Here is a 17,645-nt window from a genome sequence, read left to right on the forward strand (position 1 = left end):
TTAATTACTTTCACCATTTGATAATTATGTTGGAATACAAAGCTATTGAATTAAGTTGCGATACAACCTAGATCTTCCTTGTTCTTTGTACCTCGTAAACACCTGAGGGCTAAAGGCTTTATTCGTTGAAAAGGTTTCGATGAAACGTATTCCTTTTTTGTTTGTTTTTTTAAAGCTGCAAGAATTATCCAGAATATGGACCCATCTATAGAACCTTGCACTGATTTCTACCAATATGCCTGCGGGGGTTGGTTAAATAAGCATGTAATACCAGAGACCAGCTCCCGCTATAGCATCTTCGATATTCTTCGAGATGAAATGGAGATTATATTGAAGGGTAAGAAAATCAAATGCATTCATGCATTCATTTTTGGGTTGGAAAAATGGCACATGGTCCTTTACACAAGTTTTGTACTATGAAGTTGTGTAGTACTGGTTAAATTGTATGCCAATAAGAGAAACATTGCTCTGGAATACCTTAGTAAATTTGTGGCATATAAGGGCACCACATGGAAGCCCATGAACTGACCATTGCTCTGTAGGTTAGAACCATGGGGACACTGAGTAGTGACGTAGAGGCTCTGTCATGTGTATATTACAAAGGTCAGACTTACAATCACTGAAACGGCTAACCTATAGTACTAATGCCTGAAACTCATCAACAGGGGTGGGCAACTAATTTGCTCAAGGTACCACACGATAAACTGGGACTGTTATGGAGGCTGAGCTATTGGTGGTGTCACGCTGCAGCTATGCAGGTAGCTCGAAGCTCCACCAGATGGCAATAGAGTGGAAGCAGGACAGCACGTCTGCAAAAGCAGACCTGCAGTGCTGCAGTGAGGTTACCACCAGGTGGCAGCAGAATAGTCAAACAAACCTAGACCATCACGCAGTACTAAGGGAAAAAACAAGCACAGAGTCAGTGGAGCGCAAGAAGGTTAAAACCAGTCCAAAGCAGTAGTAACAGAAGCAAGAGGCAGTCAGGTCAAAGCCAAGGCCAAGTCAAACACCAGGAAATCGAAAAACAAGGGGAAACCCTAAGACAGGACAGGCAGGGAGGAAGGCACAGACACGGGCCAAGTCAGAATGTGCAGCAGGACAAATCAGGGTACTACCAGAGTCTGATACTCACGCCGTAGGTAGAAACACAGCAGGACACAGCAGGTAGAAATAGCAGACCTGAACCTAAAACGAGGCCATGCAAAGTTAACCCTTGACATGATCAGACCTGGAAAGGCCAGACAGGGCTCAAAACCCGGACTAGATCACAACAGGTGGTAATCATGTCACCGGTGCAGCTGGTAAGGCTTAGCTGCAGGAGGGCACAGTGAGTAACTACTTAATTTATTATTTTCATACAGCAAACATTAATGTTGATATCAATACTAATGCCCCCCCCCCCCCCCCCCCCCCCCGACTGAAACATTATTATTTTACGGCTCTAGATCTCTGGCTTTTAATCATCTGCACTAGGTAAAAATCCTAAAATCAGATGTTGCTTACTCTCCCTGACTCCAGTGCTTAGTCTCTGCTGCTGCTCAAGTCTCTGCTTAGTGGCTGCAGCTGTAGCATCATGATGACTACAGTGGGCATCACCCCTGCAGCCAATCACTGTGTTAGGCAGCTTATGCGGTCTACATTAGCAGCAGAGTCACTGAGCTCAGTGAATGGCGGCAGCAGTGATGTGTGTTGTAGTCATGACATCACTAGAGCAGCCAGTAAACAGAGATCATAGCAGTGACAGAGAGGCAGCACTGTAACCGAGGAGGATGAGTGATATAACATTTCAATATGGTCACCAGAAAACATCATTAAATATATTTTAAAAAGTATCATTACCTTCTCCACTTGCGCTGCTCGGCTACTTATAGTTCTGTGTCACATGATATATGACCGCTGGCAATGTTGTGAGATACAGGGCTCAGAGTAGCTGAATAGTGGTGCAGGAGGCAAGTACAGTGTACATATTTCATTTCATGTAGTGGTCTGGTAATTACATATCATTATGATGTACTTGTAATGCATGTGTATTACTCAAATTATAATAAAAGATATTTGGGCCTCATACACATGTGACATATATTCATTCCACAGGCATGGACCCACATGTGACATGTGCGTTAGGCCCAAATGTCTTTTCACCAGGCCTGAAGTCTTGTTCTGGAAGAGAATGAGGCTCACTTTTATCCAGAATGACACTTTGGGCCGGCCGAAAAGATATTTAAAATATTCGATATTCAGCATTTTTCAAAGGATGCATACCAGGATCTACCCCACAGTCTTTATAGATTGTTGGCTGCATGGCAGGGATTTTATATCTACTGCCCAAGAAGAGTGTTAATGCAAGAAGCAGCTGGCACATTGTAACCACCACAAGAGTCATGCGCCCTCACATTGAGGAGCGCCTCAACAGTCAAGCGCACACTGCGTGCGACATACAGTGTGCTCCTGACCTGCATATCTGCGCATCTACGCAGGTTCAATTGCACACTTCTATAGATCACCAGCAGAACCCGCCAGAACTGCCAGAACATAACAGAAACTATACTTTGGCTGTCATGGTCCTCAAGGAGATCGGGAATCTCCTTGAGGACCATGACTGGGTTTGACCTGAATGCCACACTTTGCCCAGGTTTGCTCTACAAGTTTGTGTCCATAATCCCCAACAATGCTTTGTATTTTTTCTTTTAAGGTCTACTGGAAGATTCTGACCAAGATGACCGTGATGCCTTTAAAAAAGCCAAAATTTTGTATAAATCCTGCATGAATGAAAGTAAGTAATATACAATTATAATGTATCTTACAAATCAGTGCACTTGGGGTTTATCTGGGACAACACTTATTTTATCGGTGACTGGAAATGGATTCATTTGCTGATGGTAATATTTACTTTTGGCTTCCATAGGTTTCTCTACAGAATGACCAAGTTCTCCTTCGTGTCAATCCATTGTTCAGAAATTGCTATTACAGTGCCTTGAAAAAAGTCTTCATACCTGTGCACTTTGCCACATTTGCATTAGGTTTGCAGTTGTGACTTACTAATTCCATTTTTGGATGATGGATTGAACTGTGCTCTGTGTGATGTTCAGAGCTTGGGCTATTTTTTTTATAACCTAATCCTGCTTTACTCTTCTCCAGAACTTCATACTTGTCTTGTCTGGTGTGTTCCTTGGTTTTCATAATTCTGTTTGTTCTCTAATGATCTCTCACCAACCTTTGAGGCCTTCACAGAACAGCTGTAATTATACTTAGATAAATTAACACACAGTTGGACACAATTTACTAATTATGTGACTTCTTTTGGAAATTGGTCACTCAGGATTTTATTTAAGGGGTATCAGAACAAAGGGACTGAATACAAATGCACATCATAATTTTCAAATGTTTATTTTTAAAGTAATTAGAAAACCATGCATCATTTCCATTACACTTCACAAATACTTGTTACTTTGTGTTGGTATATCACATACAATCCAATGAAATACATTTAAGTTGTGAGTGTAACTTGAAAAAATGTGGAAAAGTTCACGTGGTATGAATACTTTTTCAATGCACCACATACACAATATCTTCAGCAGTAAAGTTTATGCAACCTGTTACCAAGATCCGGTCTATCAGCCATGTCAATAATTTTTAGCTGCTGCACAGGCCCTAAGACTCGCCTCTTATTTGACTCCATCAACGCCTCATCATCATTGTTGCGGCATGACGCAGATGTGACGTTGCACCAGGCCAGCTAATCAAAAGAAGAACAGCATTTTCCAGGAGAAAAGAGGCGATCCTCAGAGCTCCCGTGTAGCAACCTCACATAACTAATGTGGTCAATAGGCAGGGCTCTGAGAGTCAATCCACTCCAGTGCTAGTCAGTATCTATGTCTATGTTTTAATACCCATCGTGCAGAGTAATTTTGCAGTTACTGCATATTTTGAATTTCCAAATGTTTTTCATTTTTTTTTATAACCATCTTATTCTTTTCATTCATTATCTATACTATTCTATCCTAATTTGCTCTCCATCATCCGTTTTCTTAAAGTCCTATGACCATTCACAGTCATCCTTTCCTTATGTATTCCAGAAACACTCATCATGATACAACTTGTCCAAACAGAATATGTTTTTATCATCACAGTTCAATTGCAGCTGGTTACTTTAAAGCTTGCAAAGTTCCAGTGAGTGGCATTCCATCCTCTGTAGATTATAACACTACACAGATGGCCCATTGGGGTCCACTATACAGGTGCAGTCATTACTGATTTTAAATTATGAGCATGGAGAAAACATCCAGCCTTTCAGTCGCATAAGGACAGAATATTTTGAGCTAAACAAAATGTTGAAGCATATGTTCCCTATTTTACAGTCTATATGTTGAATAAATCTGCAGAGAACATTGAGTAACTTTGAACAAACACTTTTTCTTTATAAACTCTTAAGCTGAACTCGCTATTCTGGTGGTGGAGTCACTGTGTGATCATATTACAATACTTATCTTGCATGATCCTAATTTGCATCCCGTGTTATACTTTAGAGCTGCACTCACTATTCTGCTGGTGCAATCACTGTGTACATACATTACATTACTGATCCTGTACTGATCCTGAGTTACATCCTGTATTATATCCCAGAGCTGCACTCACTATTCTGCTGGTGCAGTCACTGTGTACATACATTACATTATTTATCCTGTTCTAATCCTGACTTACATCCTGTATTATACTTCAGAACTCTAGAATTCAGAAAATGTAAACCCACCCCAGGGTCCCGACTTAGGCAGTCTCTGAGCGCCAGAGGCCTCTGAAAACGGGTCAACAGAACCCTTTTGTCAAGGAGTTTCCTTGGCAGAGTCCTGATCTCCCACATTCACAGATCCCACAGGCAAATTACCTTCACAACCAAGGTAGCGTAAGCTGGAAGATGTCCATGCGGTGTGCAAAGATCAATCACTTGCCCTCTCGTCTCCCTTTCCTGGAAGAAAGGCTGAAACTAGCCCCTACAGTAGAATACCCACGAAGGAGCCCTCTCTTTCCAGAGGTTTGCATTATTGATCTTAATGAAGGTATCCAAAAGGAATACCACATGGTTGACCATACCCGACCCTCCTAGTCTCCTAGTATTGTAAGTAACCTCCCTCTTGACCAGGTTCAGTCTGTTCCCCCATAACAGTTGGAAGAACAAACTGTAGACTCGAGTCCAGAGAGACCCCGGCAAGGTGCACACACTGCCCATATAAATCAGTAAAGGGAGCAGGTAAGCTTTGATCAGGTATATGCTTTCCCTAAGGGCTCATACTCACTTGCGCGAGACTCGGATGAGTCTCGCACGGCAATACCCGGCACTGCACCTGGCACAGAGGAGCGGAGCGTGCGGCTGCATGTATTCCTATGCGGCCGCACGCTCAGATCTGAGTGCTGGCAGCAGTGCCCGGTATTGCTGTACAAGACTCATCTGAGTCTCGCGCAAGTGAGTATGAGCCCTTAGAGTCAAAATCCAACCCTTCCATTGGTTCACCTTCTGAGTGGCGATCTCTAGACTGCTGTCCCAATTTTGTTTGAGATAATCTCCCAGGTCAAATTCGATGCCAAGGACTTTTACAGAGACTTTGGGTCCTGGAATGGTGTCTGGGAGATCAAAACCAATATCTCCTCCTCCCAGCCAGAGACTCATGCAATTATCCCTGTTGACCTTGGTCACGCATGCCTGAAGTAGCATTTCATCTTATGAGGAGGCAGAGTGTGTGATGTCAGAGGTAGACCTCTGACATCACACACTCTGCCTCCTCATAAGATGAAACAAAAACTGTGACATCATCGGCATATGCCACCACCCCCAGAATGGCTTCCGGAGCTGCCTGGTCCTTCCTAAGAAGTGGGCCAATAGCAAACATGCACAGCAGCAAGCTCAATAGACAACACCAGACCCAACTGCAAAAGAGCTGACAATCCAACCATTCACAAGCAGGAAACTCTCTGCCCCAGCGTACAAAATCTTAAGCCATAAACAAACCTCCCAGGCAGACCATACTTCAGAAGGACAGACTAGAGGTATTCATGATTAACCCAATCAAATGGTTTTGCCTGGTCCATTGACAGCATATACCTCTTCCAGTGGCCAGCCCTGCACTGCCTCTCAGAAACAAGAAACATAGGACAGCACTAAATGTACTGCGGCCTTGAACAGAGCAATTCTGGCACCCTGAAAAGAGTCAGGGTGCAAATTTCATCAGCTGTTTAAACAGCACCTTTGACGAAACCTTCCTGTCTGCATTGAGAAGCACTATGGGACTAAAATTCTAACTGGAAGATGGGTCATTACCCTTTAACAAGATAATCAGGGCAGACCTCCTCATTGACTTTGGAAGAGTGCCTGAGAAAAGACATTCATTGAATACCTCAGTCAAGAGGGGAACCAAGGTGTCCTTGAAGGTCTTACAGAATTCAGATGTTAAGCCATCTGGACAAGACAATATTTTTAGGGCAAGCCCTTCAATTGCCAACTTAGCTTCCTCTTCCCTGATCATCTCTGTCAAAATGTCAAGAGAAGGGTCTACCTCTGGTTCAGGGATGGCTTCAGTCAGGAAAGCCCACATCTCATCCCAATCAATATCACTCTTCCCCAAAAGGTGCGAGTATAAGGAAATGATGACCTCCAGGATCCCTAATCTGGATCTTTACCGGGACCTCATAGTGTTGACCAGTCCTATAACTACTTTACTTTTCACCGACATCTTACAGCTTTATTTCTGCCTTTAGTGCCCCTCCCTGGCCGCTGTTGTCACTGTCCTCCCCTGAGCCAGCAAAACTGCAACCGGATGTCACTGTTGCCTGTCACGCAGGGAGCTGGCGGCACATGGCCTACAGGTGACTTTGCAGGTTGCCAGGTAGGGCTTTCTGCTGGTCATCATCCTCCTCATCATCATCCACTTGGCTCTCAGGCTGCAGCCCCATCTGCCTTTGATTTCTGTTATCAGTCATATCTCTGAATTTGTCTTCATTCATAAGTTGTTTTTTTTAACGGTCTACTCTTTTCTCTGATAAAAGCTTCCCTCACTTCCAGCTTATTAATTTCGAGCTTCAGTCTTTCTACCTCTGCCTGTAGTTCTTTCTTCCTCTGTTTGCAGACCCCTGCAGCTTTGGTGCTTGTGCAGCGCAGCTCCACCCAGAGCCTCCTTGTTAGGAGTCAAGTTCCCGCCACTGCACAGGGGGAATCTCGAGCCATGTCTGCTGTGGTCTCCCATTCTACATCGACCGCAGTAGAGCCTGCTCAGCGGAGACGTCGGTCCCAGCGTCTCACTCAGTCTGATTCTGTGCAAAAGGTTACTGCTGCCTGTCCAGGCTCTGCTGTTGTAGCCTGCACTGGTCAGCGGCGAGCAGGCTTTTCTGGGACTAAGTCCTGCCTTGCACACACTGAGCATGTACAGCGCCCCAGAGTCCTGGTCATTGCAGTAATATTATTCTTCCACCAGGGGGAGTGATATTGCATCTGAAGGCGATAAAGGAGATCTCCTGTCCAGGTATCACAACCACACAAAAAACACTTCACACTCCAGCCACCAGGGGGAGCAAAGGTTCTATCTACTAGGCCACTCCTCAGAGTTAGGTAAAACTGGTAGTTGGAGGGAAAGTTAGGGAGTTCTTGGCTGGGGACCAAGAGAGAAAGGTCTCCAGATCGAGCTGGCTGGAGGGAGTTCCAGTCAGATCCAGACTGTGGTCTGAGGAGGACGAGGGTCCACGGAGCTGCGCCTGCCCCACGTGCGGCAGCATCCTAAGAAAGAGACATAGAAGAGAAGTGTATTGCAGTGAGTGAGAAACGAAGTCATAGCAGAAGGAGAGGAAACCAGAAGGAGTTCTGTCCTGTGAGAGGCTGCCCCTTCTGAAGCGCAGGAATACCGGAGGCCATAATAACGATGGAGTAAGGATCTCTGTTATGAACTGGTGGTTTAGGAGCAACATGGGACGTGCTCTGGAGGAGGTGGTGTTGTGAATCTGCTTTTGGGCTCCTTCTGGTGGTGGCTAGTGGTACTGGTGACTCGGGTGTGTTTTCTTTCTCAGTTCACCTGTTTTCATCAGTAGTGGGGAGTTCCTATTTATTCCTGCTCTTCAGCCATTGCCTTGCCGGCCATCAATGTAACCAGAGCCTTTCTGTTGCATGTTCCTGCTCCTAGACTACTGATCAGCTAAGTTGGACTTTTAGTCCTAAGTTTGTTTGCATTTTTTGTTCCAGTTTACAGTTATATCATTCTCTGTAGCTGGAAGCTCTTGTGGGCTGAAATTACCACTCCGGTGTCATGAGTTGACACATGAGTCTTAAAGTAATTTCAGGATGGTATTTTAAAAGGGTTTTCAGCTGACCGTGCAGTTCCCTTTTGTATCTTTCTACTATCTAGTAAGCGGACCTCGCTTTGCTGAACCTACCTTCATACTGCGTATGTCTTTTCCTCTGAACTCACCGTCAATATATGTGGGGGGCTTCTGTCTCCTTTTCGGGGGAATTTCCCTAGAGGTAAGCCAGGTCTGTTTTTTCCTCTACTAGGGTTAGTTAGTCCTCCGGCTGGCGAGAGACGTCTAGGGATAAAACTTAGGCACGCCCCCCGGCCACTATTAGTTGTGTGGTAGGTTTAGCTCACGGTCAGCTCGAGATTCCATCACCCAAGAGCTCGTCCGTTATTTATGTGTCCTGACGTTCCCCTGCCATTGGGAACCATGACAGTATGGCCGGCCTAGTGTTAAAACTGTTGGCAGAAGAAAGGAGAGAAATAGAAATCTGCAAATTTTTTTTTTTTTTTTTTTCTTGGTGCTTGCTCTATAGTTGAATCAGTTGCATTTCAGCTCTAATTGCAGTCTTTGTCTCCCTCTCCTTCTAACCCTTGAATGGCTCTGATCTCACCTGCTTAAAATGGATCCTCAGAGTTTGGCTACAGGTTTGAATAATCTTGCCACAAAAGTTCAAGATTTACAGGATTTTGTTATACATGCTCCTATATCTGAACCTAGAATTCCTATACCAGAATTTTTCTCCGGAGATAGATCTCGTTTTTTGAATTTCAAATATAATTGTAAATTATTTATTTCTCTGAGACCTCGCTCCGCTGGAGATCCCGCACAGCAGGTTAGGATTGTAATTTTCTTGCTGCGACGTGACACTCAAGATTGGGCATTTGCATTGGCGCCAGGGGATCCTGCGTTGCTCAATGTGGATGCGTTTTTTCTGGCTTTGGGGTTGCTTTATGAGGAACCTAATTTAGAGATTCAGGCTGAAAAAGCCTTGATGGCCCTGTCTCAAGGGCAAGATGAAGCTGAAATATACTGCCAAAAATTTCGTAAATGGTCTGTGCTTACTCAGTGGAATGAGTGCGCTTTGGCGGCGAATTTCAGAGAGGGTCTCTCTGATGCCATTAAGGATGTTATGGTGGGGTTCCCTGCGCCTACAGGTCTGAATGAGTCCATGACAATGGCTATTCAGATTGATCGGCGTTTGCGGGAGCGTAAACCTGTGCACCATTTGGCGGTGTCTTCTGAGAAGGCGCCAGAAAATATGCAATGTGATAGAATTCTGTCCAGAAGCGAACGGCAGAATTTTAGGCGAAAAAATGGGTTGTGCTTCTATTGTGGTGATTCAACTCATGTTATATCAGCATGCTCTAGACGCACAAAGAAGGTTGATAAGTCTGTTTCAATTGGCACTTTACAGTCTAAGTTTATTCTATCTGTGACCTTGATTTGTTCATTATCGTCAATTACCGCGGACGCCTATGTCGACTCTGGCGCCGCTTTGAGTCTTATGGATTGGTCCTTTGCCAGGCGCTGTGGGTTTAATCTAGAGCCTCTGGAAGTCCCTATACCTCTGAAGGGTATTGATTCTACGCCATTGGCTAGTAATAAACCACAATACTGGACACAAGTGACTATGCGTATGACTCCAGACCATCAGGAGGTGATTCGCTTCCTTGTGTTGTACAATCTACATGATGTTTTGGTGCTCGGATTGCCATGGTTACAATCTCATAATCCAGTCCTTGACTGGAAAGCAATGTCTGTGTTAAGCTGGGGATGTCAGGGGGCTCATGGGGACGTACCTTTGGTTTCCATTTCATCATCTATTCCCTCTGAGATTCCGGCATTTTTGTCTGATTATCGTGATGTTTTTGAGGAGCCTAAGCTTGGTTCACTCCCTCCTCACAGAGATTGCGATTGTACCATAGATCTGATTCCAGGCAGTAAATTTCCAAAGGGTCGTTTGTTTAATTTATCCGTACCTGAACATGTTGCTATGCGAGAGTATATTAAGGAGTCCCTGGAAAAGGGACATATTCGTCCTTCTTCATCTCCCTTAGGAGCCGTTTTTTTCTTTGTGTCTAAAAAAGATGGCTCTTTGAGGCCGTGTATTGATTATCGACTCTTGAATAAAATTACAGTCAAATATCAGTATCCTTTGCCACTGCTGACTGATTTGTTTGCTCGAATAAAGGGGGCTAAGTGGTTCTCTAAGATTGATCTTCGTGGGGCGTATAATTTGGTGCGACTTAAGCAGGGGGATGAGTGGAAAACCGCATTTAATACGCCCGAGGGCCATTTTGAGTATTTAGTAATGCCTTTTGGTCTTTCAAATGCCCCTTCAGTCTTTCAGTCCTTTATGCATAACATTTTCCGTGAATATTTGGATAAATTTATGATTGTGTATCTGGATGATATTTTGATTTTTTCGGATGACTGGGACTCTCATGTCCAACAAGTCAGGAGGGTTTTTCAGGTTTTGCGGGCTAATTCCTTGTGTGTGAAGGGTTCTAAGTGTATTTTTGGGGTTCAAAAGATTTCTTTTTTGGGGTACATTTTTTCCCCTTCTTCCATTGAGATGGATCCTGTCAAGGTTCGGGCTATTTGTGATTGGACGCAACCTACTTCTCTTAAGAGCCTTCAGAAATTCTTGGGCTTTGCTAATTTTTATCGTCGATTTATAACTGGTTTTTCGGATGTTGCTAAACCTTTGACTGATTTGACTAAAAAGGGTGCTGATGTTGCTGATTGGTCCCCTGCTGCTGTGGAGGCCTTTCGGGAGCTTAAGCGCCGCTTTTCTTCTGCCCCTGTGTTGCGTCAGCCTGATGTTGCTCTTCCTTTTCAGGTTGAGGTCGACGCTTCCGAGATCGGAGCTGGGGCGGTTTTGTCGCAGAAAAGTTCCGACTGCTCCGTGATGAGACCTTGTGCGTTCTTTTCTCAAAAATTTTCGCCCGCCGAGCGAAACTATGATATTGGTAATCGGGAGCTTTTGGCTATGAAGTGGGCTTTTGAGGAGTGGCGTCATTGGCTTGAGGGGGCTAGACATCAGGTGGTGGTATTGACCGATCACAAGAATCTGATTTATCTTGAGTCTGCCAAGCGCCTGAATCCTAGATAGGCGCGCTGGTCGTTGTTTTTCTCTCGGTTTAATTTTGTGGTCTCATACCTACCAGGTTCTAAAAATGTGAAGGCAGATGCCCTTTCTAGGAGTTTTGAGCCTGATTCCCCTGGTGATTCTGAACCTACAGGTATCCTTAAGCATGGGGTGATATTATCTGCTGTTTCCCCAGACCTGCGACGGGCTTTGCAGGAGTTTCAGGCGGATAGACCTGATCGTTGCCCGCCTGGTAGACTGTTTGTTCCTGATGATTGGACCAGTAGAGTCATCTCGGAGGTTCATTCTTCTGCGTTGGCAGGTCATCCTGGAATCTTTGGTACTAGGGATTTGGTGGCTAGGTCCTTCTGGTGGCCTTCCCTGTCTCGAGACGTACGAGTTTTTGTGCAGTCTTGTGATGTTTGTGCTCGGGCCAAGCCTTGTTGTTCTCGGGCTAGCGGATTGTTGTTATCTTTGCCTATTCCGAAGAGGCCTTGGACTCACATCTCTATGGATTTTATTTCTGATCTCCCTGCTTCTCAGAAAATGTCTGTCATCTGGGTGGTGTGTGACCGTTTTTCAAAGATGGTTCATTTGGTACCTTTGCCTAAGTTGCCTTCCTCATCCGAATTGGTTCCTCTGTTTTTTCAAAATGTGGTTCGCTTGCATGGTATTCCGGAGAATATCGTTTCTGACAGGGGGACCCAGTTCGTGTCTAGATTTTGGCGGGCATTCTGTGCTAGGATGGGCATTGATTTGTCTTTTTCATCTGCGTTCCATCCTCAGACTAATGGCCAGACGGAGCGAACTAATCAGACCTTGGAGACTTATTTGAGGTGTTTTGTGTCTGCGGATCAGGATGACTGGGTTGCCTTTTTGCCGTTGGCAGAGTTTGCCCTCAATAATCGGGCTAGTTCTGCCACTTTGGTTTCTCCTTTCTTTTGCAATTCGGGGTTTCACCCTCGTTTTTCTTCCGGTCAGGTGGAGTCTTCGGATTGTCCTGGAGTGGATTCTATGGAGGATAGGTTGCATCGGATTTGGGGACAGGTGGTGGACAATTTGAAGTTGTCCCAGGAGAAGACTCAGCATTTTGCCAACCGCCGTCGTCGTGTTGGTCCTCGTCTTCGTGTTGGGGACTTGGGGTGGTTGTCTTCCCGTTTTGTCCCTATGAGGGTTTCTTCTCCTAAGTTTAAGCCTCGGTTCATCGGTCCTTATAGGATTTTGGAGATTCTTAACCCTGTATCCTTTCGTTTAGACCTTCCGGCATCTTTCGCTATCCATAATGTCTTCCATCGGTCGTTGTTGCGGAGGTATGAGGTGCCGGTTGTTCCTTCTACCGAGCCTCCTGCTCCTGTGCTGGTTGAGGGTGAATTGGAGTATGTTGTGGAGAAAATCTTGGACTCCCGTATTTCCAGACGGAGACTACAATATCTGGTTAAGTGGAAGGGTTATGGTCAAGAAGATAATTCTTGGGTAACAGCTTCTGATGTTCACGCCTCTGATTTGGTTCGTGCCTTTCATAGGGCTCATCCGGATCGCCCTGGTGGTTCTTGTGAGGGTTCGGTGCCCCCTCCTTGAGGGGGGGGTACTGTTGTGAATCTGCTTTTGGGCTCCTTCTGGTGGTGGCTAGTGGTACTGGTGACTCGGGTGTGTTTTCTTTCTCAGTTCACCTGTTTTCATCAGTAGTGGGGAGTTCCTATTTATTCCTGCTCTTCAGTCATTGCCTTGCCCACCATCAATGTAACCAGAGCCTTTCTGTTGCATGTTCCTGCTCCTAGACTACTGATCAGCTAAGTTGGACTTTTAGTCCTAAGTTTGTTTGCATTTTTTGTTCCAGTTTACAGTTATATCATTCTCTGTAGCTGGAAGCTCTTGTGGGCTGAAATTACCACTCCGGTGTCATGAGTTGACACATGAGTCTTAAAGTAATTTCAGGATGGTATTTTAAAAGGGTTTTCAGCTGACCGTGCAGTTCCATTTTGTATCTTTCTACTATCTAGTAAGCGGACCTCGCTTTGCTGAACCTACCTTCATACTGCGTATGTCTTTTCCTCTGAACTCACTGTCAATATATGTGGGGGGCTTCTGTCTCCTTTTCGGGGGAATTTCCCTAGAGGTAAGCCAGGTCTGTTTTTTCCTCTACTAGGGTTAGTTAGTCCTCTGGCTGGTGAGAGACGTCTAGGGATAAAACTTAGGCACGCCCCCCGGCCACTATTAGTTGTGTGGTAGGTTTAGCTCACGGTCAGCTCGAGATTCCATCACCCAAGAGCTCGTCCGTTATTTATGTGTCCTGACGTTCCCCTGCCATTGGGAACCATGACAAGGTGGTACCTGTACTGACCGCAGTTCCTGAGCTTAACACAACACTAGAAGTAGCCGTGGGATGTTCCTGTCACTCCCTAGACACCTCGTCACAGCCGGAGAACTAACTACCCCTAAAGATAGAAACAGGAAAGCTATCTTGCCTCAGAGAAAATTCCCAAAGGACAGACAGCCCCCCACAAATATTGACTGTGAGTGGAGAGGGAAATGACATACACAGAATGAAACTAGGATGTAGCAAAGGAGGCCAATCTAGCTAGATAGATAGAACAGGACAGAATACTGTGCGGTCAGTATTAAAAACTAGAAAAATCCACCACAGAGTTTACAAAAATCTCCACACCTGACTAAAGGTGTGGAGGGTAAATCTGCTTCCCAGAGCTTCCAGCCTAACTGAATAAATCCATACTGACAAGCTGGACTAGAAAAAACATAGAATGTGCTAAACGATTAAGTCCACAAAAAGTGGAAAGCAAAAGAACAAAGCAAGGACTTATTTTTGCTGAACTGGTCAGAATATCAGGGAAATCCAAGAGAGATGTGAATCCAATCAGGAACCATTGACAACTGGCACTGGCTGAAGGATAGAGCCAGGATAAATAGCCGAGCCAGAATAGACGATCAGTGGAAGCAGCTGCTGACTGCTAAATCCAAGGAGTAGCAGTTCCACTTAAATCCACCGGAGGGAGCCCAAGAGCAGAACTCACAAAAGTGCCACTTACAACCACCGGAGGGAGCCCAAGAGCGGAATTCACAACAGTACCCCCCCTTGAGGAGGGGTCACCGAACCCTCACCAGAGCCCCCAGGCCGATCAGGACGAGCCAAGTGAAAGGCACGAACCAAATTGGCGGCATGGACATCGGAGGCAACAACCCAAGAATTATCCTCCTGGCCATAACCCATCCACTTGACAAGATACTGAAGCCTCCGCCTCGAAAAACGAGAATCCAAAATTTTCTCCACCACATATTCCAACTCCCCTTCAACCAACACCGGGGCAGGAGGATCAACAGAGGGAACAACGGGCACCATATATCTCCACAACAAAGATCTATGGAAAACATTATGGATGGCAAAAGAGGCTGGAAGGGCCAAACGAAAAGATACCGGATTGATAATCTCAGAAATCTTATAAGGACCAATAAACCGAGGTTTGAACTTAGGGGAAGAAACCTTCATAGGAACATGATGAGAAGATAACCAGACTAAATCCCCCACCCAAAGCCGAGGACCAACACACCGACGGCAGTTAGCAAAATGTTGAGCCTTTTCCTGAGACAATGTCAAATTGTCTACCACATGAGTCCAAATCTGCTGTAACCTGTCCACCACAGAATCCACACCAGGAAAATCAGAAGGCTCAACCTGCCCCGAAGAAAAACGAGGATGAAAACCAAAATTACAAAAGAAAGGCGAAACCAAAGTAGCCGAACTAGCCCGATTATTAAGGGCAAACTCGGCCAACGGCAAGAAAGCCACCCAATCATCCTGATCAGCAGACATAAAGCATCTCAAATAGGTTTCCAAGGTCTGATTAGTTTGCTCAGTTTGGCCATTTGTCTGAGGATGGAACGCCGAAGAAAAAGACAAATCAATGCCGATCCTAGCACAAAAGGCCCGCCAAAACCTAGAAACAAACTGGGAACCTCTGTCAGACACAATATTCTCCAGAATGCCATGCAAACGAACCACATGCTGAAAAAACAATGGAACCAAATCAGAGGAGGAAGGCAATTTAGGCAAAGGTACCAAATGGACCATTTTAGAGAACTGGTCACAAACCACCCAGATAACAGACATCTTCTGGGAAACAGGAAGATCCGAAATAAAATCCATGGAAATATGCGTCCAGGGCCTCTCAGGGACCGGCAAAGGCAAAAGCAACCCACTAGCGCGGGAACAGCAAGGCTTGGCCCGGGCACAAGTCCCACAGGACTGCACAAAAGAACGCACATCCCGTGACAAGGAAGGCCACCAAAAGGACCTAGCAACCAAATCTCTGGTACCAAAAATCCCAGGATGACCAGCCAACACTGAACAATGAACCTCAGAAATTACCCTACTAGTCCATCTATCAGGAACAAACAGCTTCCCCACTGGACAGCGGTCAGGTTTATCAGCCTGAAATTCCTGAAGCACCCGCCGCAAATCAGGGGAGATGGCTGAAAGAATCACCCCTTCTTTAAGAATGCCAACCGGCTCAAGGACTCCAGGAGAATCAGGCAAAAAAACTCCTAGAGAGGGCATCAGCCTTAGCATTCTTAAATCCCGGAAGATACGAGACCACAAAATCAAAACGGGAGAAAAACAGGGACCATCGAGCCTGTCTAGGGTTCAGCCGCTTGGCCGACTCGAGGTAAATCAGATTCTTATGATCGGTCAAGACCACAACGCGGTGCTTGGATCCCTCAAGCCAATGTCGCCACTCCTCAAATGCCCACTTCATAGCCAACAACTCCCGATTGCCAACGTCATAATTGCGCTCCGCAGGCGAAAACTTTCTGGAAAAAAAAGCACATGGTTTCATCAAAGAACCATCAGAATTCCTCTGAGACAAAACGGCCCCTGCCCCAATCTCAGAAGCGTCAACCTCAACCTGAAAAGGAAGAGAAACATCCGGCTGACGCAACACAGGGGCAGAAGTAAATCGGCGTTTAAGCTCCTGAAAGGCCTCAACAGCCGCAGAGGACCAATTTGTCACATCAGCGCCTTTCTTCGTCAAATCGGTCAGGGGCTTAACCACACTAGAAAAGTTGGCAATGAAACGGCGATAAAAATTAGCAAAGCCCAAAAATTTCTGAAGGCTCTTCACCGATGTGGGTTGAATCCAGTCATGAATGGCTTGGACCTTAATAGGATCCATTTCTATAGACGAGGGAGAAAAAATAAAACCCAAAAAAGAGACCTTCTGAACTCCAAATAGGCACTTAGACCCCTTCACAAATAAAGCATTATCACGAAGGATCTGGAATACCATCCTGACCTGCTTCACATGAGACTCCCAATCATCGGAAAAAATCAAAATATCATCCAAATACACAATCATGAATTTATCAAGATAATTGCGGAAAATATCATGCATGAAGGACTGAAATACAGAAGGAGCATTAGAAAGCCCGAAAGGCATCACAAGGTTTTCAAAATGGCCTTCAGGCGTATTAAATGCAGTTTTCCATTCGTCACCCTGTTTAATACGAACAAGATTATATGCCCCTCGAAGGTCAATCTTAGTAAACCAACTAGCCCCCTTAATCCGAGCAAACAAATCAGAAAGCAAAGGTAAAGGGTATTGGAATTTGACCGTGATCTTATTAAGAAGGCGATAATCAATACAGGGTCTCAAGAAGCCATCCTTCTTGGCAACAAAAAAGAATCCCGCTCCCAATGGTGACGAAGACGGCCGAATATGCCCCTTCTCCAAAGACTCCTTGACATAACTCCGCATGGCGGCATGCTCTGGCACAGACAGATTGAAAAGTCGGCCCTTAGGGAACTTACAGCCAGGAATCAAGTTAATAGCACAATCACAGTCCCTATGTGGAGGAAGGGAACTGGACTTGGGCTCACCAAATACATCCTGAAAATCTGACAAAAACTCAGGGACTTCAGAAGAGGGGGAAGAGGAAATTGACATCAGAGGAACGTCACAATGTACCCCTTGACAACCCCAACTAGTCACAGACATAGATTTCCAATCCAGCACCGGATTATGTTCCTGTAACCATGGAAAACCCAGTACAACAACATCATGCAAGTTATGCAACACCAGAAAACGGCAATCTTCCTGATGTGCTGGAGCCATGCACATGGTCAGCTGAGTCCAATACTGAGGTTTATTCTTGGCCAACGGTGTAGCATCAATCCCCCTCAAAGGAATAGGGCTGTGCAAAGGCTGCAAGGAAACACCACAGCGCCTGGCGAATTCCAAGTCCATTAAGTTCAGGGCAGCACCTGAATCCA

General features: G+C 45.3%; 1 protein-coding gene across 2 annotated transcripts in view; it reads left to right on the plus strand.

Moving 5' to 3' along the window:
- Nucleotides 1–17,645, plus strand: part of MMEL1 (membrane metalloendopeptidase like 1) — a 592,089-nt gene that overhangs the window by 397,635 nt on the left and 176,809 nt on the right. For both annotated transcript variants that reach the window (XM_077250438.1, XM_077250437.1), the window contains exons 4-5: nucleotides 176–337; nucleotides 2,693–2,773. In XM_077250438.1, coding sequence (XP_077106553.1) covers nucleotides 176–337; nucleotides 2,693–2,773 — 243 coding nt within the window. The remainder of the gene's footprint in view (nucleotides 1–175; nucleotides 338–2,692; nucleotides 2,774–17,645) is intronic.

This window comes from Ranitomeya variabilis, chromosome 4 (assembly GCF_051348905.1).
Source record: "Ranitomeya variabilis isolate aRanVar5 chromosome 4, aRanVar5.hap1, whole genome shotgun sequence".
Taxonomy (NCBI): Eukaryota; Metazoa; Chordata; class Amphibia; order Anura; family Dendrobatidae; genus Ranitomeya; species Ranitomeya variabilis.